At 42.1% G+C, this 26927-nt stretch overlaps 1 protein-coding gene across 3 annotated transcripts in view; it reads right to left on the bottom strand.

The window, feature by feature from the left end:
* RPAP1 (RNA polymerase II associated protein 1) overlaps positions 1 to 26927 on the bottom strand; it is a 2926740-nt gene that overhangs the window by 1645874 nt on the left and 1253939 nt on the right. For all 3 annotated transcript variants that reach the window (XM_044073828.1, XM_044073829.1, XM_044073830.1), the window contains one exon: positions 8101 to 8268. In XM_044073828.1, coding sequence (XP_043929763.1) covers positions 8101 to 8268 — 168 coding nt within the window. The remainder of the gene's footprint in view (positions 1 to 8100; positions 8269 to 26927) is intronic.

The following is a 26927-nucleotide window of genomic DNA, read 5'->3' as shown; positions in this document are numbered from 1 at the left end:
TTAGATGAATCAAGAACTACAGAGGAAACAAGGTTTCCAGAGTCATTGTGAAGGCTGGTATAATGGTTGAAATTAAGGACAGCTGTGGTGTGATCTGAAGCCATGCTAGGCATAACTGAGGAGATTATTGATTACATGTTTGAGAAGTTAAGACTGTATACACTTAAGGATTTTTGATAAAGGAGAAAGAATGTCTAGAGTGTGGTTTGTTTGTCTTTTCGGCTTTTCCCGGTTAGGGATCGCCACAGCGGAACTCTGGTCCGCTAATGATTGGCAGTAGATTTTTATGGTGCCGAGTTGCCAGCCCAACCTTCAACGAAGGCACGCCCATTCACACTTGTCTGTCTTACACCACTCAACCGCGGGGAAGACATGCAGACTCTGCACAGATGGCACTCCAGCTGAGAATCGAACAGGAGAACCTCTTTCTCTAAGGCAACAACGCTACTGCTGCACCACAGCGGCTTGTAATGTCTAGAGTGTGATAATTAACAAAATTCATCGGAGTCTTCTCTTTTGTGTACGGGATTAATTTGTCACTTTTTCCAGATTCCAGATAATGGGTACACAGTTTTCTTGGACAGATCCAATTATGAAGATAGAGACAAGGTATGCTAAAGGGTCAGCAGCCATGCTAATGTATTTTGAGGGAAGATAATAGCAGTGAATGTAGTGAGTTTTAGCTTATGAAGTAGTTTTCTGATGATGGAGACTGAACTGGGTTGATGTGAAGACGGGGTCTTTACAGGATATTTCTTTTGGGATAGTGAGGGGGTAGGCAGATGGTTGTTTATGAAAGAGGTGACTGAATAAATAAAGTGTGAGCGAAGATAGTCAGAAATAAGCTTGGTATAGTTAGTGGTAGTAGGGGGTAGGTTGAAATGGGCAACCCTGATTTAACAAATTGTTAATGGAGGACCAAAACTGTTTGGGGTTCTTAGAGTATGTACATTGGATATAAAAAGTGTACACACCCCTGTTAAAATGCCAGGGTTTTGTGCTATAAAAAAATGAGGCCACAAGAAATCATTTCAAAACTTTTCCCACCTTTAATGTGACCTATAATATGTACAATTCAATTGAAAAACAAACACATCTGTTAGGGGAAAAAATATAAAAAATAAAAAATGTACAATAACCTGGTTGCATAAGTGTGCACACCCTTAAACTAATACTTTGTTGAAGCATCTTTTGATTTAATTACAGCATTCAGTCTTCTTGGGTAGGAGTCTATCAGCATGGCACATCTTGACTTGGCAATATTTGCCCACTCTTCCTTGCAAAAGCACTCCAAATCTGTCAGATTGCGAGAACATCTCTTGTGCACAGCCCTCTTCAGGTCACCCCACAGATTTTCTATTGGATTTAGGTCTGGACCCTTGCTGGACCCTTCCAAAACTTTAATTTTCTTCTGGTGAAGCCATTCTTTTGTTGATTTGGATGTGTGCTTGGGGTCATTGTCATGTTGAAAGGTGAAATTCCTCTTCACCTTTCTAGCAGATGCCTGAAGATTTGGGGCCAAAAGTGACTGGTATTTGAAACTGTTCATAATTCCCTCCACCTTGAGTAAAGCCCCAGTTCCAGCTCAAAAAAAGCAACCCCAAAGCATGATACTGCCACCACCATGCTTCGCCGTGGGGATAGTGATCTTTTGGTGATGTGACATGTTGTTTTTGTACCAAAGGCACCTTTTGGAATTGTGGCCAAAAAGTTCAACCTTGGTCTCATCAGACCATAACACATTTTCCCACATGCTTTTGGGAGACATGATGTAGATTTTTGAAAATTTTAGCTGGGCCTGGATGTTTTTTTTTTGTGTAAGAAAAGGCTTCCACCTTGCAACCCTACCCCATAGTCCAGAAATATGGGGAAAATGGGAGATTGTTGTCACATGTAGTACACAACCGGTACTTGACAGAAATTCCTGCAACTCCTTCAGTGTTGCTTTAGGTCTCTTGGAAGCCTCCCTGACCAGTTTTTGTCTTGTCTTTTCATCAATTATGGAGGGACGTTCAGTTCTTTGCAACTTCACTACTGTCTCACATTTTTTCCACTTTTTGATGACTGTCTTCACTGTGTTTCATGGTACATCCAATGCTGATCCTGATTGATACCTTTCAATAATGAGATCCCTTTGATGCTTTGCAAGCTCTCTATGAACCATGGCTTTTGCTGTAGCAGGCAACTGTGTAAATGTCAGGAAAATCCTACTGGAACAGCTGAACTTCATTTGGGCTTAATCAGAGTCTCTCTAATTGATGGCAAGTGTGTACCCAAGAAGACTGAATGTTGTAATTAAATCAAAAGGTGCTTCAACAAAGTATTAGTTTAAGGGTGTGCACACTTATGCAACCAGCTTATTGAATATTTTCTATTTTTTATATTTTTCCCTTTAGCAGATCTGTTTGTTTTTCAATTGAATTGTACAGGTTATAGGTCACATTAAAGGTGAGAAAAGTTTTGAAATGAAATGAGTTATTGTGGTCTCATTTTTTTATATCACAAAAACCTGGCATTTTAACAGGGGTGTGTACACTTTTTACATCCACTGGATGTGTCAGAGTTAAAGATGTTAAGATTTGCACTGGGTGTGCCGAGGGTGGACAGGATTAGGAATAAGTATATTACAGGGTCAGCCCAGATTGGAAGGTTTGGAAACAAAGCCAGAGAGGCATGATTACGTTGGTTTGGACATGTGCTGACGAGGGGTGCTGAGGAGGTATGCTGAGTATAATGGGAAAAAGATGCTAAGAATGAAGCTACCAGGTAAGAGGAAAAGAGGGAGGCCTAAGATAAGGTTTATGGATGCGGTGAGAGAGGACATGCAGGTGGTTGATGTGACACAGCAAGATGCAAAGGACTGGAAGAAATGGAAACAGATGATCCGCTGTGGCGACCCCCAACGGGAACAGCCGAAAGAAGATGATGATCTTGGATTGAGGTGCAGTAAGTTTTGCATCAGATCTGTTTTTTTTTTTTTTTGGTATGGATACAGAGCTCTCTGCACTTCTGGAGATTGGTCACTGTATTAATACAAAGCTAAATTTTCCAAGCTTTGTCTCCATCTCGCATACATTTTTCTCATAGTAGCTTTTTGTTAGCTAAGAAACAGAACTGAATTTGACACTTTTGTGGCTGGCTGGCTGGAGTTAACTGGTTTAACACAGTAAGAAAGCTGTCATTAAAATATGCAACTGAGTGAGAATTTTTAGTAGATACCTGTTGCAAGTTTTCAGTATTTATATGAATGTATCTTTGTTAAAGTGAGGTAAGTTGCAGACTGTTACAGTGGTTGCCCTTTACAGGGTGAGCTGGCAACTATTTAAGAAAGATTGGCAGATGGAAACTCACAAATTTTGGATGAGTACCAGAGGAGATAATTTCACTTGGGTCAAATGTGAAGGCCCAGTCTAGAATAGGAGATCTATTGGAGTGTTTTTGTTTGGAGAGGTGATGAGTTGTGTGAAGTCATATAGACTTATGACAGCGGTAGGATTAGGAGTGGAAATAGACTGCCAATCGATATTTACATCACTGAGGATGATGAATTCTTGTCTGATATTTGTGGATAGCAAGACAGAAGATCCCCTAAAGTTGAGTTGTTTTTGTTGCCTAGGGTAATGTAAACAATGACAAGACATATTTTATTATCCCTGATTTTTAAGAGGGAAAGGAGTATTTCAGCATTGTTGAAGGTGGGTGGGTAGATTGGGTTATGGTGAGAGTACCAATGAATTATTATATAGAGTTGCCTTCTGTTTTTTTTTTCTCAAATCTCTGATGCACATACAGCTACAAAATTATGAAGTGAGACAACAAAGATAAATCAAACAACTTGCCTGTTTTCATTCATATCTTGATGGAATTATATGCTAACATTTCTCTTACCAAAAACTAGACAAGAATGACAACAAACAATAAAATCTAAAGAAATTACATAAGTATATCTCCCAACTGCTGCAGGGTAAGATGTGCAACAGTGGAAATGCAAAATATTCATCATGTTGGTAGACTGTGGGTGTTAGACAACCATCATTACAAAAACAGCTAAGAAACACTCCTCAGGATGGGTATTCTTTGGCAGAAGACTGCTTAAAACATGTTGCTATATAATTCAAGTGCCAGCTGATGACAGAGCTGCCTATGCAACAAGCTGCAACCATGTTCCTTGTTTGAGATCAGGCATTCAAACACATTTTTCTGATCACCATACTTGCCTTCTCTCAAACCCTATCCAGAGATTTATAGTCCTTCTTACTATGTAGTTTGCAAGTCTATATACACTTCAAAAGGATTATGTGGCCCAGGCAGTTATGACACTAGCCCTAAGCAGCATCCTACCATCGCCCAGAATGATACCGCAGTACAAGCAGAAAATGATTGACTTCAACAATTGGCTACGTTTCTGGTGTCATTCTAAGGGGATCCAGTATTTGTCTGTTTGGGGATGACATGACTGACAAACCTCGATACTTTGCCAGAGATGGCCTGCATCTGTTATCCCTGGGTTTTCGGATACTGGCAAAGGCTCTTGCCACCCCTATTGTGCCTTTTTTAGGTGAGGTTTCAAAGATCAAATTACCACTGTAACAGCTATAAATAAATGCAGTCTGAGCTTCATGCTGCTCAATGCTAGAAGTCTAAATCTCAAGATGCACTTGCTCGAAGCACTCCTCAAAATGAAGAACATCGACATTTGTGCTGTAACGGAAACCTGGTTTAAAGCAGCAGAAAACACCCCTGCGCTACCAGGCTATAACTCATTCCACATCTTTCAGCCCTTGAACATGGACCAAAGCTCCAAAGGCGGTGGTGTCTCCATATTCATAAATGATATGCACACCTCCAAACTAGTAGCTCTGCATAACGCATCTGAGATACTTCAGGTACAACTAACATTGGGTAAGACAGCAATTCAGGTCATAGTCTGCTATATGTCCCCAGCCATGTCACAAGACTCGCACTTCACGTTCCTAAGCACCCTGGAAACTATTAGGGTCCAACCCAACACTCTCATACTAGGTAACTTCAACTACCCCTCCATCAACTGGGAAAATTACTCATGCACCAATACACTGGTCCAACGCTTCCTGGAATTCATCAGTTCAAATGCGCTGGACCAGCTCATTCTTACTCCTACTACAGGAAGCAACATCCTTGACCTGGTTATTACTAGCATGGGCAACTGTTGCTCTACACCAATAGTCAATTCCTCCCTGGTTAGATCTGACCACAAAGTAATCACCATAGAAATCCACATCTCACCCACACCCCCACAAAGGTAACCACCATGAAAAATTTCTCCAAAGCTGACTTAGGGCTGCTAAAAACAGAGACGGCTAACTTCATGCCACCCATATCAATGGAAAATAGATGCATGACTGCCAAATCATACACAAATGTACTGTACGAACATGTACATAAATGCATGGAACTAACCATACCCAACAGAACCAAGACGCTCTCCTCCAAAAAAAGGAAGCCAATCTGGTGGTCCTCTGCCATTAATAAACTCTACAACAGAAGGAAGAAACTGTTGCAGAAAAAGGTAAGTCCCAAAACTGGAAAAACCCAATTAGCTTCAACAAAACGTTGAGATCCCTCATCAAAACCTCTAAAGCCAGCTATGAAGGCAGAATTGCGGCAGACACTAAAAACAACCACAAAGCTTTCTACAGTTATATCAAAAATCTCCACAGCAACACCCAGGTTTGCTCTGAGTTACTGCACAATGGTACCTCATATACTGAGCCAACAGATTCAGTGCCAACTTTAACCCTCTCTCTCCCCTAAAGGACCAATCACAATACCGGATGAATGCCAGGCACCCAGCAATACTGCAGCACAGATTAAAGCTGCATATACAGCTTCCATGGGACCCAACAATATCCCTGGATGTGTTCTATATGAACTACAAAGTGAACTGGCAGCACATCAGTATGCCCTGTTTAATCACAGCCTCACCTCAGGCTTTGTCCCTACCAAATGGCGCACTGCTACAGTCATCCCTTTCCATAAAGGGGGAGCAACTACAGACCCTCGGAATTACTGCCCCATTAGCCTGACGAGTCTGATATATAAGGCTATGGAGCGCATCATCATGGACCTAATTAACAAGGATATAGGGAATCGCCAAACTCTAGATCCCACGCAATTTGGTTTTGTGAAAGGAAGATCATGCCTGCTCAACCTGGTTGACTTCTTTGAGTCAATCACCAGAGTTGTAGATGAGTGCAAGGCAGTTCATACAGCCTACCTCGAGCTGGCCAAGGCCTTTGATGCCATTCCTCATTCAGGAATTATTGATAAACTCACCAAACTAGGCATCAACCCTTATATCACTATGTGGGTTGCAAATTGGCTCACAGATAGAACCCACAGTGTGAAAGTAGTGAACTCCAAGTCAGACTGTCGACCAGTCATGAGTGGAGTCCCACAGGGATCAGTCCTGGGTCCTCCCCTGTTTGGCATCTACTTCTCAGAAGTCCAAGCCAACATGGAGAGACTCTGGTTAACCAAGTTCACAGACAACTGCAAGCTGGGAGCCATTATTAACTCCCCAAGTGATGTTAAGACATCCTACAGAAAGGCCTCACTGAGACCAATGACTGGTGTTGAAACTATGGCCTTAAGATTAATGCCAAAAATGCGTAGTCATCCCCTTTGGGAAAAACTCAGTTCCCACTAATTACCACATTGATGGGAGCCCTGGGGACACAGGTTGACAACAACCTCTCCTTCGACCACCACATTGCCAATGTGGTCAGAAAGTCCTTATATGCGGCACATCTCATTACGAAGGGTTTTGTCTCCCAGAAGAAGAAGGTCATCATCCATCTCTACTCTTCCCTCATTAGGCCAAACATCGAGTATAATGCTCCATTTGGCATGTACCTCACTAGATACATGCAACAGCTGGAAAGGTCACAAAAGTACCTAACGAAGAAGATCCTAGGCCTTAACAACACATGTCGTACACAGACAGATTCAAAAAACTCCAGCTGCTCTCTGTCTCATATCGTCTACTAAGAGGCGATCTCTGCTTGATTTACAAAGCCATGTCTGACCCAGCTCTGTTAGAAATGCTGCATCTAAAGAAATCCCAGTCTCTCCACACCACACACTCCAGCGACCTCACCCTCATTACCAGAATCAACAGAACATGCTGGAGGGACAGGTTCATAATCCAGAGACTGCCCATGCTCTTGAATAGACTTTCCATACATGTCAAGCAGGACAACTCACTGACCCTCTTCAAGAGAAATCTTGATGAGTGGATGGGAACTAGAAAGTTCATCCCAGGGATCACTCCAGTGGCTCTACTTGACAGAGGCACTGGGAACTAACGTTAGGCGGCATGATGCCAGGGCAGTTTACGAGCTAGGCTTGTAAAGGCACCAGGGCCATTAGCCTAGTACACACCCATGAACAGCTGTGATACTGACCGATGACTAAAAAAGCAGCAGACTTCCTTGTTCCACAAATTAATTTATTCGAGGATGCAAAACCTGTTGGCCTTGAGAGTTACCTTTTTCTATGTGATTTATAAGTCATCTAGGGGTTGGGGGTTGCCTCGATGGTTAAGGCGTTTACCCCACAGACACAAGATACAGTGTTTGATTCTCACCTTTGAGACATTAGCTAGGCTTAAAATGGCTTGCAAGTCAAGCTAGCCTAGTAGTTACTTATGAACCTATGGACTGTTATAACCACTATGAGGTACTGCTCCTAATCTGCTTGTTTGAGACTGCAGTTTCCCCTTAAAAAGTATCCCAGCTCCCCACCACAAGTTGTTATAACTTGGGTATAGCATTTTGCATTTAAAACTTAGCTGACACATGGAAGCCCAGTTTGTCATTTTCCTCACATGATCTTGATCTGTTCTTTACCATCACAGCACCAATAGATGTAAAATGTTATAAATTACTCAAAATAGACATGAAAATGAAATTTCAAAAGCATGACTTTCACATAATCAAACAGATTTTAAGATGAGTACCAGCCAGGGCAGTAATGGCCAGCAAGAGTAACAGAAAAATTAATGATGGCACAAAGAAATGTCAGTGTCAAGAAATGATGGCAGCAGTACACAAGAAGTACCTCATCAGTAGGGCAAACAAGGAGAAGTTTCAGTGTGTGCACAGCAGCTGCGATAACGTTCTCAGCTGCGTCATCTAGTGAAAAACGCAGCAGAAACAGGAATCCAGCATCCAGAAGCACTTTCAGTACACTTCCCTGCAACGATGATGCAAGCTCTCCACTCTTGGCCTTGAAAAAACAGCACGTGAAAAGGTCAGAAAACAAAATGTTCGTTACAGTCAGACTGCTAATAACTGCTAATAACATTTTAATGAGTTCAAATCAATAAACTATATACATTAAAATTTTTGATGAGGCTCTTTCATTTGAAAGTGGAAAGTCATTAAATAAAACAAAGAAATCCAATTCCCTCAGATAAAAAAGTTTAATAAAATAAAGCTTTCAAGTAAAAACTCTTCATCAGTGTTTCTACATTTCTACTTCACGGGTACTTCAGGTATTGTTGTTGAGTTTTTACTTGAAAGCTTTATTTTATTAAACTTTTTTATCTGAGGGCGTTGGACTTCTTTGTTTTATTTTTGGACTGTATTTCTGGTGCTTTGAAGTCCTTTAACTGCTTTGGTGATTTATTTTTTCTTTAAAGTGGAAAGTCATAAAATGATTTACATAGGTGATAGCACATCGCATACCTATTCGGATACAAATATTTTACAGTTTAAATGTTCTTTCCATCGTCTGTATGTGTACTTTAAACTTAGACAGGATGACACCATTCTGCCTCAATCCTTCTAAATATTTCAGATAATATTTTTGTAATATGTTTTCCTAGCTGTCCAAGCACCTTTTACCAGTATGCTGTTTTCCATTTTTCCCCTTTGAACAAGTCTGTTTCTAGTTAATAATAAAGCTAAGACTAGTTCCCTGCCCTTTGCTCTGCCATACTGCACACAAATCTGTAGATTCATGGAGATGATGGGACAAAAGCTTGAGGTTACTGGTCATTAATAAGTCTGATGCCCCAAACACAAGTTAGAACTTCATGTTCTCACGCTCTCATCCAATTCCTTCCCGATGATGTGAGCTGATGAACTGACAGTGATAGTTCATCCGATATTATTTACTTGTTTATTGATCTATCTATCCTCTGCTGACACTAGGCTAGTAGCCTCTTTTCAGGGGAGACCCAAACTCTGTGAGAGTTCATCCTATAGGCTTGGAAGTCTTTGACAACAAGTAGTTGTCAAGTTTCCCTGTACAGCTGACATTAATTTTAATTGTGACTTAGTGTTCTCTTGTGATCTCTTCAGCCAGGAAGAATTCTAACGTAAGGATTTAAAACAGTGATGTGTCATTTAATGCTGTGTATGTCACTTTCACATCTCCCTTAAGACGGTGATGAGATACAGAAAGAAAGAGAATTGGTGTTCTTCACTATAAGACAAGTCTAGAAGTCCATCAATTCTCTTTGTAAAAAATCTTTTATATGTTCTCTAACTTCTCTAGGTTGATTACAAAATGGAGTACAATTTCCAACTACATAGAAAATAAGAAGACAACTCCAAAAGCTTTGCAAACAATAACAATTATATTAACATAAAATGAAAGGCCATCATCTATGAGAACTACAAGTTTTTTTTTTTACTATTTTTGTCAGCTTTTTGCTATGCCCATCAAAAGTACACAACGCTGATGGAGCATTTCATTCATATTTAAATCTAATGTACAGAAAAGAATGCAGCATTCATGCCAGTTTTAAAATGCACAGATATCCCTTTTGCAAATTATTTACTTTTATATAAATGCCCAAAATATCAAACTCATAAGATCACAGGAGATTACTGGGCTATCCACCTGGAGGTCATTTCAAGCCTAGCCATTTCATCCCAATGTAATTCCATAGAAATGTTGGTTAATACCAAAGAGTTCATTTAGTAATGACTGGCCATGTCCAGAAGGGTTGTGGGTGCTACTCCTGGTAAGAATTTACAGTGCCCCATCCACTCGTCCAGGTTCCTTTTGAACAGTGTCATTGAGGTACTCTGTTTCACATGAACTGGTAGCCTATTCCAAATACGAGGCAGTCATTGGGAGATAAACAGGACATGCTGGAGGGACAGATTTAAGTCACAGGCCATATTTAGGTCCCTGGAACAGGTGGTCCTAGTCCCGTCTGACAAAGATATGCATCAAGTTCATTAGGTTTGTTCTGAGATTGCTCTGTAAGCTAGGCATAAGTCTCCCTAAGACGTCTATATGATACAGAGTACAGTGACAGGGACTTAATCAGTCTGTGCACAGCACGTGTTGGAGTCCTTTGATCTTCTTTGTTAGAAACCTCTGAGGTCTCTCCAATTGCTGCATGTGCTCTGTATGGTACATACTGAACAGGGAGTTATACTCAATTATGGGCTGAATTAGTGCAGAGTACAGAGGGATTATAACCTCTTTTGCTCTCGAGGTGATACTTTTACTAATCAAATGTACTACGTAGAAGGCCTTCCTTACTACTGTAGACACATGGTGGTCAAAGTTAAGGTCATGGTCAACCTGTGAACCCAAGACCCTTACCACTTTGCAGGTATTTCAGGTATTGTTGTTGAGCTGATAAGGTGAAGGGACATTGTTTGTGCCAAAGGGAATGAAGATGCACTTCTCTGCATTCAGTTTGAGAATGTGACTAAGACACTAGTCGTTGGTCTGCGTAAGACCCTCCTGGAGTATACTGACATCATATGGGGATTCAATAACTGCACCCAGTTTGCAGTCGTCTGCAAACGTGGTTAGCCACAACCCCTTAGTTTTCACCTGAACTTCTGAGAATTATATATCAAACAGTAGAGGGCCCAGCACTGACCCCTGTGGCACCCTGCTGGTAACAGTTCTGCTGGCTGATGCGAAATTGCCCATTTTTACATTGTGTGCCCGGGTTGTGAACCAGTTATCAACCCATCCTACAACAAAGGGGGTTACATTCAGTTTGTTAAGTTTATCGGTAATGCCTAAGCGTGGGATTGTGTCGAAAGCCTTTGCCAAGTGGAGGTATGCTGTGTGCACATATCTGTCCTCATCAATGGCCCTGGTCACATTTTTGAAAAAATCCACAAGATTTAACAGGCAGGATCTGTCCTTGACAAAGCCGAATTGGATAGGATCCAGAGTTTGGAGGTCACCCACGTCTTCATTTATGAGGTCCATAATGACACATTCCATGAACTTACAGATGGGGCTGGTCAGGCTTATGGGTCTGTAATTCCCTAGGTCTGTTGCTAGGCCACCTTTGTGGAGGGGAATAACTGTTGTTCTCCATTCCGCAGGAACAAAGCCTGTGGTCAGACTATGATTGAAAAGGGTATTTAATGGTGATGCTAGTTCATGTTTAGCCTGTTTAGAAGACAGCCTGTGATGCCATCTGGTCCCATACAGGCAGTTTTTGGCCTTGGACAAGACTTTGATGACCTGTTCTTCAGATATGTAGGGTGGGGGTTGGGGCAAGGTTTGTGATAGACTTGGAGGAGTTAGGGGTGAAATTTTCACCAAACCTATCCGCTAGCAGGTTTGCTATCTCTGTGGAGTCAGTGTGTGTGATACCATTGGTCACTAGTTCTACACATGCTTGGGTGCTACCTTTTAGGCTGCATATATAGCTGTAAAAGGCCTTATGGTTATCCTTGGCTGTGCTAGCTAAATTTTTCTCAAAGAAGACCTTAGAGGATTTGACAAGTTGTCTTATTTGCCTGTTGAGGCTGAGGAGGGTGCTTTTTTATTGTTGGGATCTCACCTATGTTTTCATGGCAAGCAAATTCTTGTGTTTATTGTAAAGTTTGTTGATGTTGGATGTCGTCCACCATGGCAACTTGTTTTTACTTACAGCCCTGGCTTTGATTTTTTTCTGGTTCAGCCGAGTCTATACATTTATGCAAGTGATTGTACTGGGCTTTAGTGTAAACTTCGGTGTAGTTCCTACTTCCAGCTGGGGGTGGGGTGCGAAATGTATTTATACCTTCACACAGGAGGGTAGAGTTTGTCTTGAAGTTTTTTTAGTCTGATTTCACCCTTTATGAGTTTTGGTGTTAGGGTCAGCTCGAAGGTGACTGATTTGTAGCCAGATTTAACTAATGAGGGTCTGACAGTTGCAGTAGTGCATCTGTTTGAGATGTCAGCGAGTACCAGATCTAGTATGTTTATTCACCTTGCCGGGGTATGAACAATTTGTTCCAGTGTATTTGAATTAACAAAGTCAAGGAACGTTTGCACTAGTGGGTTTGGACTAGCGTAGGTTTCCGAGTTGATGGTGGGATAATTGAAATCCCCCATAACCAGAGTGCTCTGTGATATCTGGGTTGTTTCCAGTTTGGTCAAGTAGGATGCATACGCATCATGACCCATGGAGGGGGATCTACAACTGACTATGAGTTGAATGGGGGTCTTACCCACCGTAACCTGAACTTGGAGTAACTCCATGGAGTTGTTCAGTTTAACTAGATGGGAGGTGAATTTATCTCTAATATAGATAAAAGCACCACTTCCTTTGGTTCTCACATGTTCATTTTGTGGTCTGAAAGTATGGCATGCATTGCAGCCTTGCAAGGCCAGGATACTCTCTTAGGCCTTCAACCAAGTTTCTGTGACTGCAAAGACATCTACATCTTCCGGTGACAGAAGTGCTTCCAGGTTGTGAAGTTTTGGGTTTAAGCTCCTAGCGTTTAGCAGCACAACCCTTATTTTGTTATAATTGGCAAATTTCACATCAGTAAGTTTGTTTTTGAGAATTTGCCTAAAAAAAGGGCACTATGGGGGAGGCAAGAGCCTTTGTCAGCAGCCGAAAGAGAGATGCCAGGTGCTAACTGTCTCTGGCAAAGCAGGGAGGACTGTCAACCGTGGTTTCCCAGGCTGACAGGAACTAAATTCCCTTTGAATGACACCAAAAAATTAAGCCAATTATTGAAATCAATCATTTTTTTTTGTTTATACTGTGGTATCATTCTAGGTGAGGGTAGTATGCTGCTTAAGGCTAGGGACATACGTGCCTGTGACACGTCTCAGGTCGTTCACGCCAACATGAACTATGACAGAGTCATAATGGTACTTGTTGCTGATGACCTGTGAGCATGTGTGATCTGATGAATTCCAGCACAGAACAGGCAGATGACTGTGACTTTGTCTTTGTCCAACCCGGTGAGTGGGACATCCGTGTGTCTCACTACTGAGTCTCCAATGATTAGAAAATTTGGTTTTGGAGTGTTACGCCTTACAGACTTGGTAGGTGAGACACTGGTGTTGCTTTGTGTCATGGGTGCTGTGGGAATTGTGTCAGGTGTAGCAGTCTTCTGTTCTGGAAGTCTCTGGTGTCTCAGTAGTTTTTTTTGAGAGAACCTCTGCATATGTTGACTTTTGTGTTGGATGACTACTACTTGTATGAGCAGTGGTACTATGTGCATGTATAGTGGTGGGTGGGTTGACAACCTCTTCCGTGTTACTGTTTTGAGTGTGAGAGAGCTTGGATTCAAGTATCTTGGTGTAGATGCAGCTCTCACACTCTGTACTAGAGTAAGTTATTTGGGTTATCGATGTACATGAGGCAACTGCTACAATGCTTCAAGAAACCAAAGTCAACAAGGTTGGCAGGAGAAACAAGGGTGGTCCAACTGTCCATAATGCTGGGTTGAAAACTGTTGTCACTGGGGGTGGCTTTTCAGGACTGATCAAGTAGGAGCTCAGTGGATGGACATTTCTGCCTGTTTCTAAATGCAAACAAGCAGAAACCTGCTCAAATGCAGGGCTTACATACCAGAAGTAAAAACTTTAAAAAAGTTCAAAAGGGCCAATGAGGTTTGCTGCCTGTTCTTTTTTTTTTTTGCTTATTTATATACTATTTACTGCACTTTTTATTGCCTGCTGCCTACTTTAATACTGTATTTATATATGGTGTACTAATCTACACTACTGTATGGCAACTGTCTGCCTTACTGTGTCTGCTGTATTGAATTTTACTGCTGTTTTCACTGTTTACTAAGCACTCTTTGCTATTTTCACTGTTTGCTTTGCAACAGTGAAAAACACTAGGAAATACTTAACAATCTGTTCTGCTTGTTCTGGTTTTCCCGCCAAACAGTGTTATAACAACTGATTTGTTAGCTGCTTAAAACATTTAGAGCCTCCTTGTTGATTTTCTGTTTCAAACATTTTTTAGTGCCTCACTGCTATTTTTCTGTTGAATTAAACATTTTCTAGTGGTTCTTGTTGAAACTAGGGTAGCTAGTAGCTGTAGCACAGTCCAGACAGGTTTGCTACATCTGGGTCTGTTTGTAGTGGCTGTTTGTTCTGAGCACATTTTCCAGGCCATCTTAGATTGGAATGGGCCTTTCTGTACTCCAGTGAGAGGATTGTGTTGATTAGAACCTGCATGGTGAAGGGTGGTTGGTCTAGGGCTTGGAATAAGCATCCTCATTGGTCCTTTTGAACCTTTTTACTTTTTCAAGTTTTTAGCTTTTGGTATTTAAGCCCTGCATGGGTAATAAAAGTGTTACCTGAAAACATTCCATTATGGGATGACTGTCCATAGTATTTCCATTTAAATATCCAATGACATTTCAAAGAGTTCTCAATGATTGTTAACTATCTGCTTATGCATTTTACATTTCCTAACAAGATTTACTCCTAAGTAACAGTATTCTGTGTAAAATGTAATGATTGCCCAACTTAAATTTCACACCATCCATCAGTTGTTTTCCAAAGCCCTACACCACTACAATCTTGCCCATTCATTCCTCTACTTGTGCAGGCAAAAGACATTCATGTGGGAGGTCATCATCCATGCAGTTATTAGGGCATTCCTTTTAATGGTATAAGCCCCTCCCCTGGTAGACAATGGCTGGATTTGCAGCACAAGGGCCTACTATATTTTCTAATGTGCACCCCCTTCATACACACATGATGAATAATGCCATGTCAGTGTTGTTTTGAAGAGGCAGGTACACATCCCCAGCCCATATGTATCACATTACACACACCTCTTTCCAATAGGTGGCAGCAATACAGTGGGCTAGAGTGCTTCTTTCTCCCAAGCAGAGGCAAGATGGCATTGGCTATTTGTTACCATCCTCCCTTGATGGGTTGCCTTGCATCTTGCTGCTAGCCAATTCTTGGTTCTCTGGGTCACATTCACAGCTTTATCCCTTTACACCACAGGAAGAGCTTTACTCAAATTATTTTTTACATTATTTTGCACAACGTAAATCTCAAGTGTTTCTACCTCAAGCTTCATGTATATACTTTTTAAGTTTTTGTGTGTGTGTGTGTATGCATGCATGCCAAAAGCCCCACAGTATGCTTTGTATTACAAGTACATATCTTTTCACGGTCAGTGTTTCTGGTAAAAGATACATAAAAGTTATGTACTTACCATAATGACACACCCTTTCATCCCACTATGTCTGATGCAATATATGGATCCACAAACCTACACTCAGATTCAGTCCGGCAAATTTGGTGCACCATCCTTGAATCCTTCAAAATCTTCCCTTCCCATAATGCTTTGCTCCCCAGACTAGCTCAAATCAAGTTGGGCACCTGAGCCTAAACCTATTTTGCACTCTGATCTAGGAAGGAAGATCCTTCAAGTCCTACAGACCGGCACGGGGAAGGAGGGTGAGCTTTCATATCAGATGGACTGGTATGAAAGGATCTGTCATTGTGATAAGTACATACCTTTCATAACCTATTCATCCAGTGCGATCCAATATATGGATCAGAAATGCCAGCTACATCACTTCTGGGTGGTCTCATGACAGACGACCTTTCAGGATAAAGGGTCTGGAAATACAGTCCAACTTATACTGTTTAATAAACATGTTAGAGGAAGACAAGGTAGCTGGTTGACAAATGTCATCCAAGGAAAGCGATTTGAAAAATGTTGTTGAAGCCACTATAGTTCTAGTGAAATGAGCCCTGAGCTTGGAGGGTAAAGACCTGTTATGCAGTGTATAGATTAAGGAAATATAGACAGACAACCATTGGGACAAGGAAATCTTAGAAACTTTCTTACCCAGATTGTTCTGGACAAAGGACACAAACAGCTGCTCATCTTTTCTAAAAGGTGCTGTTCTGTGGAGAGAAAAATGGAGCTGCATGTGTATATCCAATGTATGCAGGCTGTATTCCTCTTTACTTTGGTAGTTCAGAAGAACATATGAAGATGGATGGGTTGTAAAAGAATGGTCTCAGAAGCCACTTTTGGGAAAAAAAGAAGGGACTGGTCCCCAAGATAACCCTGTCCTTATAAAATATAATTTAGGGAGAAATGGACTATAGGGTGTGAAGTTCTGAAATCCTCTTAGCTGACAAGATAGCTAGCAGAAAGCTGGTTTTCCAAGACAGGAATTTTAACTCCACAGATGCTGCTAGTTTGAATGGAGATTTGGACAGTGCTTCCAAAATGAAAGTCAAGTCCCACAGTGGAGCGGGATCCTTGACAGGTGGATACAACAGGAAAGTGCATTTAAGAAAGTCTTAGTCTGTGAAAAGCCAGTGTGGAAGAATACAACAGCTGTTAACTGCACCTTAATAGCAGAAAAGCTAGAAACAGAACTAAACAGTGAAGACAAAAAACAGAGAGCAGAAGTTGAAAATGGCCCTATGTTTTGAAAGTCAGCCCATAACCTGTAGAGAACTTCTGAGCGGATGTGGGCCACATCTGAAGGAGGAGATGCATCCCTTGCTATCACAGGAATTGGATAAATCAAACAGTTAACTTCAGGCTGGGAATGTCTGGGTGAGCGATGAGAACCAGTAGCAGACAGTGAAACCAAGGGGATTCCTAAAAGTAAGGTTTGAGGGAGGGGAACCATACCTGTGTGGGCCAAAAAGGGGCTATGAGGATGACAATGGCCTTACACCATACTGCTTCTGTATGAACCTGGTCATGACTGGAACAGAGGGACAGATGTAAAGTAACCCTGGGGACCAATGATTTTACAGAGTATCTGTGGGGATATGTCCCTGATTAGGGAGAATGTTTAAATAACTACTGCATTTGGTATTCTGAAGGGTTCTAAATAGGTTGCAACAGGGTGCCCTAGTAAGTGAATATCTCCTTGGCAATTGCCAGATTTAGGTACCACACATGACGCATAGCACGTCCCTTCTAAGCCTGTCCACTATATCACTGAATCTTCTGGGGATGTGTGTTATAGTTAGAAGCCTATGACTGGTTCCCAAGCAGAACTGAAAAAATCTCATGGACTCCTTCGCTATTTTGATGTGACAGTATGGATCCTACAGATTTATGGAGCACATTCATTCTTCAAAAGACATGGTATCACCAAGCCATTCGAAACAGACTCTTTTCAACGTAGTTGTTTAGGAGGCTTAGGTCCAAAATGGACAAGAGGTCCTTTGATTTTTTTTTGGAATCAAAAAGAATCTCAAAAGCCTCACCTGAGATGGTCTGTTGGGATCTCCTGGATGGCTCTTTTTGCAGAAGAGGACAAGCCTCTTGCATAGCAGCATTTGCCTGATGGTACATCTGGTAATGAAAGGGAGGGGCTTTCAAACATGCAATGCAATAACCTCTTGATTCAGTCCCTCTTATCCACTTGTCTCTGTGATGGCGAACCATGAGTGTGAGTAGAGGGATATGTGTTGTCCACCCCCCAAGACTGCCTCCAGAAAGGAGCAGTTAGGCAGACCCTTCAGAGATTCTTCAGAACATCTGTCATAAGAGGGCCTGGGGAAATCCTGGTTTTGTGGACAACCTTGGCCTGTATCCATTGAAGTGTTTTGTCTCTGCCTCAGCCACCTTTATCAGAAGAGGAGTCATACTGACATCAGGACTTAAAAAAAGAGAGAGAGATCAAGGCCTTGTTTGGTTCATGTTGAATGGGTGCATAGGGGGTTTCAAATTTCACTCCAAGCAAAGTGAAAGTCTTACCATCCTGATCACTCTTCTGCCTGCTTTTCTTTCATTGCAGAACCAACTAGGGTAGTACCTTCAAAGGGAAATTGATGAAGGACGTCTTAAAGTTGTCCACAAAATCACTTAAGTGCAACTAAGCACGCATCTCATAGCGCTGACTGCACCAGTTGCTCTAGCTGTCATCCACTGCTTAGGCACATGGAGAAGTTGGTAATGTTGGACATGGTTGACAGTGACTTGAAGTTATGTCTGTAACTCCAGAGTAACTAGATTCTTCAGAGTGGATAGCGCCTACCCCATGAGATCCCTCTGCAATCTCATCATATGAACAGCGTAGTTCATGGACCAAACAGGAAAGGAGCCAGAAGCATACGCCCACTTCTGCAGACTATCCATTGCCCAAGACTTCAGAGAATTCTTTTTTTAGTGGCTGCCACAATAATTAAGGATTCTAGAGCTAGAGTTTTGGACCAGCGGGATTTGTCTTTGGGGGGATTGAGTATTTTGTCCAAAATCACATTTTTCAAAACATTCCTTATAAGATTTATTAAACCACATGACTTGATTGTGTGATGAATTTTAGCTTTATATGGAAGGTTAGTAAGTTATGTACTCACCATAACGTTCCATGTTTGTTGTCCAAAATCTCACCTTCATTCTTGTTGGTTAGGTTCGGCGTAATACTAAAGCTCAGGAGCTTCCACTGGCTCGAAGCTATACCTATCCCATCATACTAAGGAAAGATAACCTAGATCTTGTTTGCAAAATAACAACACATTTGAATTTTATATACAAAAAATCCTGATTGTAATAGCTATTAGCCTATGCCTCAAGAGACAAGAAGGGAAGCAGAGAACACATTTTGCAACCAATAAAAATTCCTCTCGATCCTCCAGGAACAAAGGTTGGGAGGAGGAGGGTGGGACACAAGAATGAAGGCGTGATTATGGACAACAAACCTGGAACGTTATGGTGAGTACATACTTCTTAATGTTATGTTGTCCTATCTCGCCTTCATTCTTGCTGGTTGGGACAGCATCCCTAGCACCTTCTTCCTTGGGTAGCTCAAGGGAATAAACTCTTCAGAACAGTGGAACCAAAAGAAGCCCTGTTCTTGGAGGCCATGTCTACTTTGTAATTAGTGCTAAAGGTATGAGGTTTGACCCAAGTAGCTGCAGGACAGATTGAATCCATAGGTAATCTGGCCTGAAAGGTGGTCGAAGTTGACATGGCTCTTGTTTATTTATTTATTTCAGTTTAATGACCGGGGAGGTCCACTGGGCTCAGGGAGCCCATTTTCAGTGGAGGCCCGGGGAGAAAAGCTCTGCATTACATAGTGTTATTCACAGTTAAAATCAAATCAAATTAAATGAGGTAAAGAAATACAATTTAAAAATGTTTGTGTTACACAATGTGTTCACAGTTACAATCAAAGTAAAGAGAAACACAACTGAAATATCATTTTGTGTCAGAGAACAACAGAAATTATTTGGTTTCATGGTGTAAAAGTATTTAGGAAGGTATTATAGAGTAGGTACAGGAAAATTATAGTGAAGAACTCATGGTTACAGATTTTATTTTAAGCTAAAGAACAGGAATAAGTTCCCTGATTATAAGGTATCTGAAATGTAGGGAGGCAGAGGCAACTGAGATGAGGAGGAAAAGAATGAGAAGAGAAAGAGTAGAAGGTGGTAGAAGTTACTGTGTGTTGTACAGTTGTGAGTTTACCTTTTACAATTACGTCAGTTTAGGTTTAAGCTCAGAGGTAGAGAAAAGCTTATGGGGAGGGAAAAGCATAAGGCTATGTTGGGAGAGAACAGCTGCATTTCCAGTTGGAAGAAAGGTAGGAGTGTAGGAGAGTTTTAAAGGTTTCAAAGCTTTCACAAGTCCTTAGAGAGAAAAGGATAGCAGAAACTGTCCAGCAGGGCGACTGGGTTTACGGACAGTGATTAGGTTTTGGTGGGTTGATCTTAGAGATCTTGGAGGGGTGTATGGTTGGAGGATATTGGTTAGGGCTGGGCACTTAGTAGGTCAAAAAAATAGTCTATGGGCTGTAGTAATTTGGAGATAGTCTAGATGGTTGGGAAGTTCAAGCCAGTTTAACAAATGAAGGGTGGTACAATGATGGGAGGAGAATTTGGCTTTGGTGGCAAATTTAGAAATCTTATTATAACAGACTTCCAGTTTGGAGGAGAAAGAGGCAGATAGGTTTGATAGGAGAGGAGCACCATAGAGGGGAGCAGATAGGTAGTGGCAAGGGTTTGTCTGTTAAGAGGGGAAAAGAAGTGGATGTTTCTGTAAAACATACCAAGTTTAGCATGAGTTTTCTTAATGTTTTGCTGGATGTGAGTGTCGAATTTTAGGTGTTTATCAAGTTACCCCAAGAAGTTTAGTGAAAGGAACAACCTCTAAGGCAGCATTGTTGTGGCTATTAACTTAGAAAGACTTTTTATCAAGAGGGGAGGCTTTTGACGGAGAGAATAACAGAATTTTAGATTTGTTGGCATTTAGTGAGAGGTGGTTTTGGAGTATCGATTGTTTGGTGGAGGAGAAGGCAGGTTAGGTTATTAATTGTAGCTCAGGGTGGGTGGGGGCACAGCAGATTAAAGTTGAATTGTCTGCATATTGTACAATTTTGGTATTGGGTATGGCTTTGTGAAAGTCATTAATAAAGATGTTGAACAGCATTGGACCAAGTATCGATCTCTGAGGTACCCCAGTTGGGGTTGGAAGGAAGGAAGGAAGGAAGAGGTGCCTTTTCCCCATTTCACGGCCTGAGACCTGTCAGAGAGGTAGCTTGAGAACCAGGATAAAGAATTCTTGAACAGATGGAGGCTAGAAAGGTAGTTTAAGAGGTGAGTGTGGGAAATGGTATTGAATGCTTTGGACAGATCAAGTAGAACTGTAGAGACAATTTCACCAGAGTTACGGGTCAGATTTACTGTGTCTAAGAATGAGAGCAGGGCGGTGATAGTACTATGGCCAGGTCGGAAACCGTGTTGGGTTGGAGTATAATTAGTTGATGCTTGGCTAGGAATGGCATAAGCTGTAGGTGGATGCATTTCTCTAGGATTTTAGAGATTGGGGAGAGGATAGCTATAGGGCAGAAATTAGAGATGCTATTGTTTTTGCCTCCCTTATGGAGAGGTAGGATAAAGGCAGCCCACCATAGTTTGGGCACATAACATTCCTGCATGGATCTGTTGATTAAGATGCTGATGGGAAGAGCAATGCTGTCTGCAGCTATTTTTAGGAAGGAAGATGGAATATTGTCAGGGGCATTGGAGCATGGTTTTAATTTAGAGAGCAATCTTTTTATGAGGGAGGTAGAGATGGATTTAAGTTCAAATATTGGGGGGGGGGGATTAGAGGTAGAGGGTTGTGTAGAGGGTATGGAAGATTGGATGGGTTATTGTTAGGGAAGGTCTTGGTCAGTTCTGCTATGGAGTTGGTAAAGAAGGAGTTGAATAGGGACGCTATTTCAGAGTCAGATTTGCCTGAGTCAGGGCAGGGGTTACTTCTGGTACCTGGTTTGGGAAGAGAATTAACTGAGTTCCAGAAATGTTTGGGGTTGTTTGATTGGTTGGACTGGAGTTTAGTATAGTAGGACTTTTTATCTCTAATGACATGTCTTTTTAACAAGGTTGCAAAGTTATTTATATACAAGGAGAGTTTCTGGCTGCTTATTTTGGTGGTATGTTTTCCAGGATTTATCCCTTTGTAGCATAAGTTTTTTGATGTCTTTGGTTAGCCAAGGAGTAGACTTAGTTTTGACCATCCTTGTTCTTGGTGGAGCTAGGGGATTGAGGATGTTTAAGAAGGTAGAGTTGAAGAGTTTTTAGGGAGTTCCAGTTTGTTTTAGGGCATCAGAGAAGGTTGTGGGGTTAAAGTTTGTGAGGTTATGGGTGTGGGTATATTGGTGTAGGTGAGGAGAGGAGTAAGTATCTCTGTGGATGAAAGATGGCAAGTGGTCACCTATAGGGTCAGGAGTAGTGCCAGAGTTTGTGACTTTACTAGGGTCGGATACTAGGATCCAGTCTAAAGTTGTACCTGGTGGGTTAGTTTTGTTGGGTCTGGTGATAGAGTTAGTTAGTTGGTACAGTTATATAAATTGATGGATATGGTGGGATTTGGGTTGTTGATTTTATTCCAGTCGACATTTACATCTCCAAGTATGAATGTCTGTAGCTTAATATTGGTAGAGGTCCAGTGGAGGATTTCTTCAAGAGTGGAGATGTTATTACCAGAGGGATGTAGAGGGCAATTATACATATGCTTTTATGGTTATTTAGTTTTAGAAGGCCTACTACTAGTTCAGCATTGTTGAATGGAGGGATAGGATTGGGGTAGGGAGATATGGACAGCAAGTTACGAGTAGATTAAGGCTACCCCCACCCCCTTTTCTATTTAAGTGGTCATGTCTCAGGGCTTGGAACCCGGGTGGTACGATTTCAGAATCACAGATGTGGGGTTTTAACCAAGTTTCGGAGATGGCTACAATATCAGGTAGGTTATGGTTGAGCCAGGCATGAAAGTGGGTTACTTTGTTTTTTAGACTTTGGGCATTCATGGTGAAGAATTTGAGGTATTTGTGGTTATTTTTATTGCTTGTAACAGTGGGGTTGGGACAAGAGGAAGTATTTGGTCCAGGGTTTGGATGCATGTCCCCTGCTAAGCAGGGGAAGTTGAGGAAGGGTAGTGACATTTTCGGTTTGGTCTTGAATAATTGTGGACAGTAGGGAATTAGTTTATGTTTGTGGTATGTAGGTTGGAGGGGGACAGGGTTTAATTTGAAGTAGTGGAAGAAGTTGGGTTGGTCTAGGGAGGTGGATATGTTGTGGAAATGTTTTATAGTGGGATGAGGAGGAGGGGTGGGAGTGTGGGGGTTGGATAGGAAGGAGGGGTAGAGTTGGTTAGAATGGTAGGAGGTAGCATGGTATAACGGGAGTAAGAACAGAAAGCAGATAAATGGGGTGCGAATTGTTTGCGCTAGAAGACAAGTCATGGTTGTGGTGTGTATGTAGTGGCAGGAATGTGTAGGGCAGATAGGAAAGTATCAGATGAGTTAGACAAGGAGTATATGGGGACTTTGAGTGGGGTTGGAGTGGTTGTGACTGGGAGATGGAGTTTAAGAGGGAGAGGTTAGAGAGTGGAGATGATCGGTTGATTGTGCAACGAGAGGGGGGATGATTGGTGAGTGAATAGAGGAAAGGGCTTGGTCTAAAATAAATGTAGGAGTGGTGGGGGCGGGTGGAAATTGGGGGCAGGGTAGGGGAGTGGAGTGAGCCTGCAGGACGAATGGAGCAGGTAGAGCTGGAGAGAAGGAGGCTGGCTGAAGCCAATCAGCCAGCTGTAGCAGAAAAGTGGGAGCTTGGTGGAACAACCAGGTAAGTCAGGGCTTGGGAGTGTGAGGGGAGATCAGGACTAAGCACAGGACAGAGCAGGCCAGTGGGGAAAAATATGAAGAGGTTGGGGATGGCTACAGGAGAGAAATGAGAAAGGTAGATAACTGGACTTTAAACTTTAGTGTGAGAGCAGTGCCACCTAGTGGCTAGATAGGTAAATTACAGCTTAGTGGGTAATTAGAGGTCAAGAGATAGACTGCTGTAGGCTGATTAGCAAGCATGGGGAAAGTACAGGCACTAAGATAGTTTAGGTACTAGAAGCACTTTAAGTTACAATATGCAGAGGTTGGGGATGGCTACAGGAGAGAAATGAGAAAGGTAGATAACTGGACTTTAAACTTTAGTGTGAGAGCAGTGCCACCTAGTGGCTAGATAGGTAAATTACAGCTTAGTGGGTAATTAGAAGTCAAGAGATAGACTGCTGTAGGCTGATTAGCAAGCACGGGGAAAGTACAGGCACTAAGATAGTTTAGGTACTAGAAGCACTTTAAGTTACAATATGCAGCAGTACAAACACTGTAATTAATTCTTGAGGGGGACTAGTTGTTGAAATGCTCTTCAGTGGGCTTTAGCAGGGTCCCCATAGAGAAATCCTTACAGGGTAGGATGTCTAGGCTGTAGTAGTTACGGCAGAATGCAGCACAGGCAGACTGTAATTAATTCTTGACAAGGGCTAGTTGGTGAAATGCTCTTCAGTGGGCTTTAGCAGGGTCCCGTAGAGAAATCCTTACAGGGTAGGACATCTAGGCTGTAGTCGTTTGGGTAGAATGCAACACGGCAGCAGGCGTAGCTAGCAGCCTATGGGGTCAATCAGCAAGGGTAACAGGGATACTTTTTTTTTTCTTGTTGAGTGGCCTCTAATCTTTCCTGGCAGTTGTCTATTTTGAGAAATATATGCATGGGCAATTGTGTCAGTAAGCCATTTTGACAAGGTAATTTTTGATATTTGGTGCACCTTTTCTGTTATCTGAGAAGGAAATGAATAACTGGTCAGATTTTCTAAATTCCTTTGTTCTATGCAAACAGAAGCATAACTGTCTGTGTATGTCCAATAGGTCTAGGGAATATTCTGTCTTGTTGCCAGAGTTTGGAAAGAAAACAGGCAGATCAATGGATTGATTTAAATTGGTTTTAGAACATACTTTGGGAAGAAAAGAAGGATTTGTTCTAAGGGAGACTCTGTCTTTGTGAAAAACTAAGTAGGGAGGGCGTATGGACAGAGCTTGAAGTTCCGAAACCCTCCTAGCTGATGTAATGGCTACCAGAAGGGCTGCTTTCCAGGTTAGAAATTTTAGTTGGCAAAAGGAAGCTGGTTCATATGGTGGGAGAATCAGAGTAGTCAGTACCACACTGAGGTCCCAAGGAGGTGGTGGTTCCCTCATTGGAGGCCTTAGTAAAATGTACCTCTCAGGAAGGCTTTGCACAATCTGTGAGACATGATCTTTGATCCCATGTCTCCTAAGTGGTCGTTAGATATGGCGGCTAATTGTACTCATATGGTAGCTGCTGCGCCTTCATTAAAAATTTCCGCCAAGAAATCTAAAACTGTACTTACAGGAGCTGTGAAGGGATCTATGTGATTCTTGGAAGCCCAACAAGAAAATCTTTTCCATTTGCTAGCATAAAGCTTTCTAGTTGTTGTTTTATGAGCTGAAATTAGAATATGGCTCACTGCGGGGGTATGTCTGGAAGCCTGAGTAAGATTGGAAGTGGAGCAGCCAAGCTGTCAGTTTGAGGGTCTGGATAGAGGGATGGGGTGTTCCTGACTGATGAGTCAGAAGATCTGGTACCAGGTCCAGAATCCATGGCTCTTCTCGGAGATGGGGCCATAGGAAAGGAAACCAGATCTGACGAGGCCAGTATGGAGCGATGAGTTCTAACCTGCAACTCAATCCTTTGGCTTCTGTAAAACTTTGGGGATTAAAGGGAAAGGGGGAAAGGCATAAAGGAGTCCCGAGGGCCAATCGTGAACAAATGCATCTCTTGGTGACTTCCCCCCGACTGTGGAATTAGGGCAAGGTAGCTGCTGCATTTGGTATACATGGATGTGGCAAACAGGTCACAGCAAGGCTGGCCCCACTTGTGAAAAATCTGGTTCGCAATTTCCTGTTTTAGGGACCACTCATGAGGCATTAGAATTGCTCTGCTGAATTTGTCTGCTATCATGTTGGATTTCCCCGGAATATGCGCTGCAGTCAGAAAACTTTGAGAAGAGACTGCCCACTGCCATACTCTTTGAGCCTCTCAGCAGAGGGGGTAGGATCTGGTTTTGCCTTGTTTGTTGATATACCACACCACTGACATGTTGTCTGTCTGTATTGCAATCGTGCCTAGTGGAAGAGAGTTCTGGAATGCCTGCAATGCCAGAAGCACCACTCTCACCTTTAAGACATTGATGGGCAAGTGGTACTCGTGTTCCTGCCAAGTTCCTTGGATGGTCTTTCCCAGATAATGCCCCCCTCACCCTATCTGGGAAGCATCCATGGTCACTGTGGCTACTGGATGGGGGAGAGTGAATGGCCTGCCTATAGTTATCTGTGTGGAATTAAGCCATCAATGTAGGTCTTTCTTGCAGGAGTCTGTGATGAAGATCTTATGGGACATGGGTAACTCCTGCATGGACCATTAAGCGAAGAAGAGCCACTGTAGGACTCTCATATGTAGATGTGCCAGAGGTACTAATGTTATAGCAGCTGCCATAGTGCCCAAGACCTTTAGAACCAACTTTGCCTGTACTTTCTTTTTTGAGAGCAAGATGGACACTTGATGCCGCAATTTCTGTATCCTGCTGTGAGTCAATTTTGCTACCATGTCTTCTGTGTTTAAGTCTGCTTCTATAAACATAATATGTTGTGATGGCAACAAGGCAGATTTTTCTAAATTTATGGTAATGCCCAGTTCCGAACAAAGATGAAGGGTGGTGTTTCTTGCCTTGGTTAGTAGATGCAGTTAGGAGCCAGTCGTCTAAGTATGGAAACACCCGGAATCCTAGAAGCCTAAGGTGAGCCGTGACTATTGCCATGCATTTGGTAAACACCCTGGGGGCTGCAGTGAAACCAAAGGGTAGAGCTCAGAATTGGTAATGACTGGTTCCCAGCCGGAAGCGTGGTTGTTGCCTGGATTGTCTGTCCATTTTTATATGGTAGTACGCATCTTGAAGAGCGATTGAGCACATCCAATTGTCTTTTGCCAGAAAAGAAAGTAAAGACTGCAGTGTCACCATCCGGAACTTCGACTTTTTTACAGACTTGTTCAGTCTGAGATCTAAGATGGGTCTCCAGTCCCCTGCTTTTTTTTTGGAACTAAAAGGAACTTTGAGAAAGTTCCGGATCCAGTTTGGTCTGCGGGGACTTCTTAGATGACACTTTTTCTTAGCAACTTTTGTATCTCTAGAGTTGCTTGATCCCTCTGACAGGGTGGAATATCTGGGACTGATCTGGTTTCTGAGGATGGGGTGGAGAAGGTTATGTTGTATCCCCTGGATATTACTGACTGTACCCATTTGTCTTGAGTGATATTTATCCAGGCTTTTGGGTACAGTGATAGTCTGCCCCCGACTGTCTGCAGAG

The sequence above is a fragment of the Protopterus annectens genome, chromosome 6.part0 (genome assembly GCF_019279795.1).
Source record: "Protopterus annectens isolate FY-2018-M chromosome 6.part0, PAN1.0, whole genome shotgun sequence".
NCBI lineage: Eukaryota > Metazoa > Chordata > Ceratodontiformes > Protopteridae > Protopterus > Protopterus annectens.
Note: the sequence above shows the minus strand (reverse complement) of the source record. Positions and strands in the feature narration are given on the sequence as shown.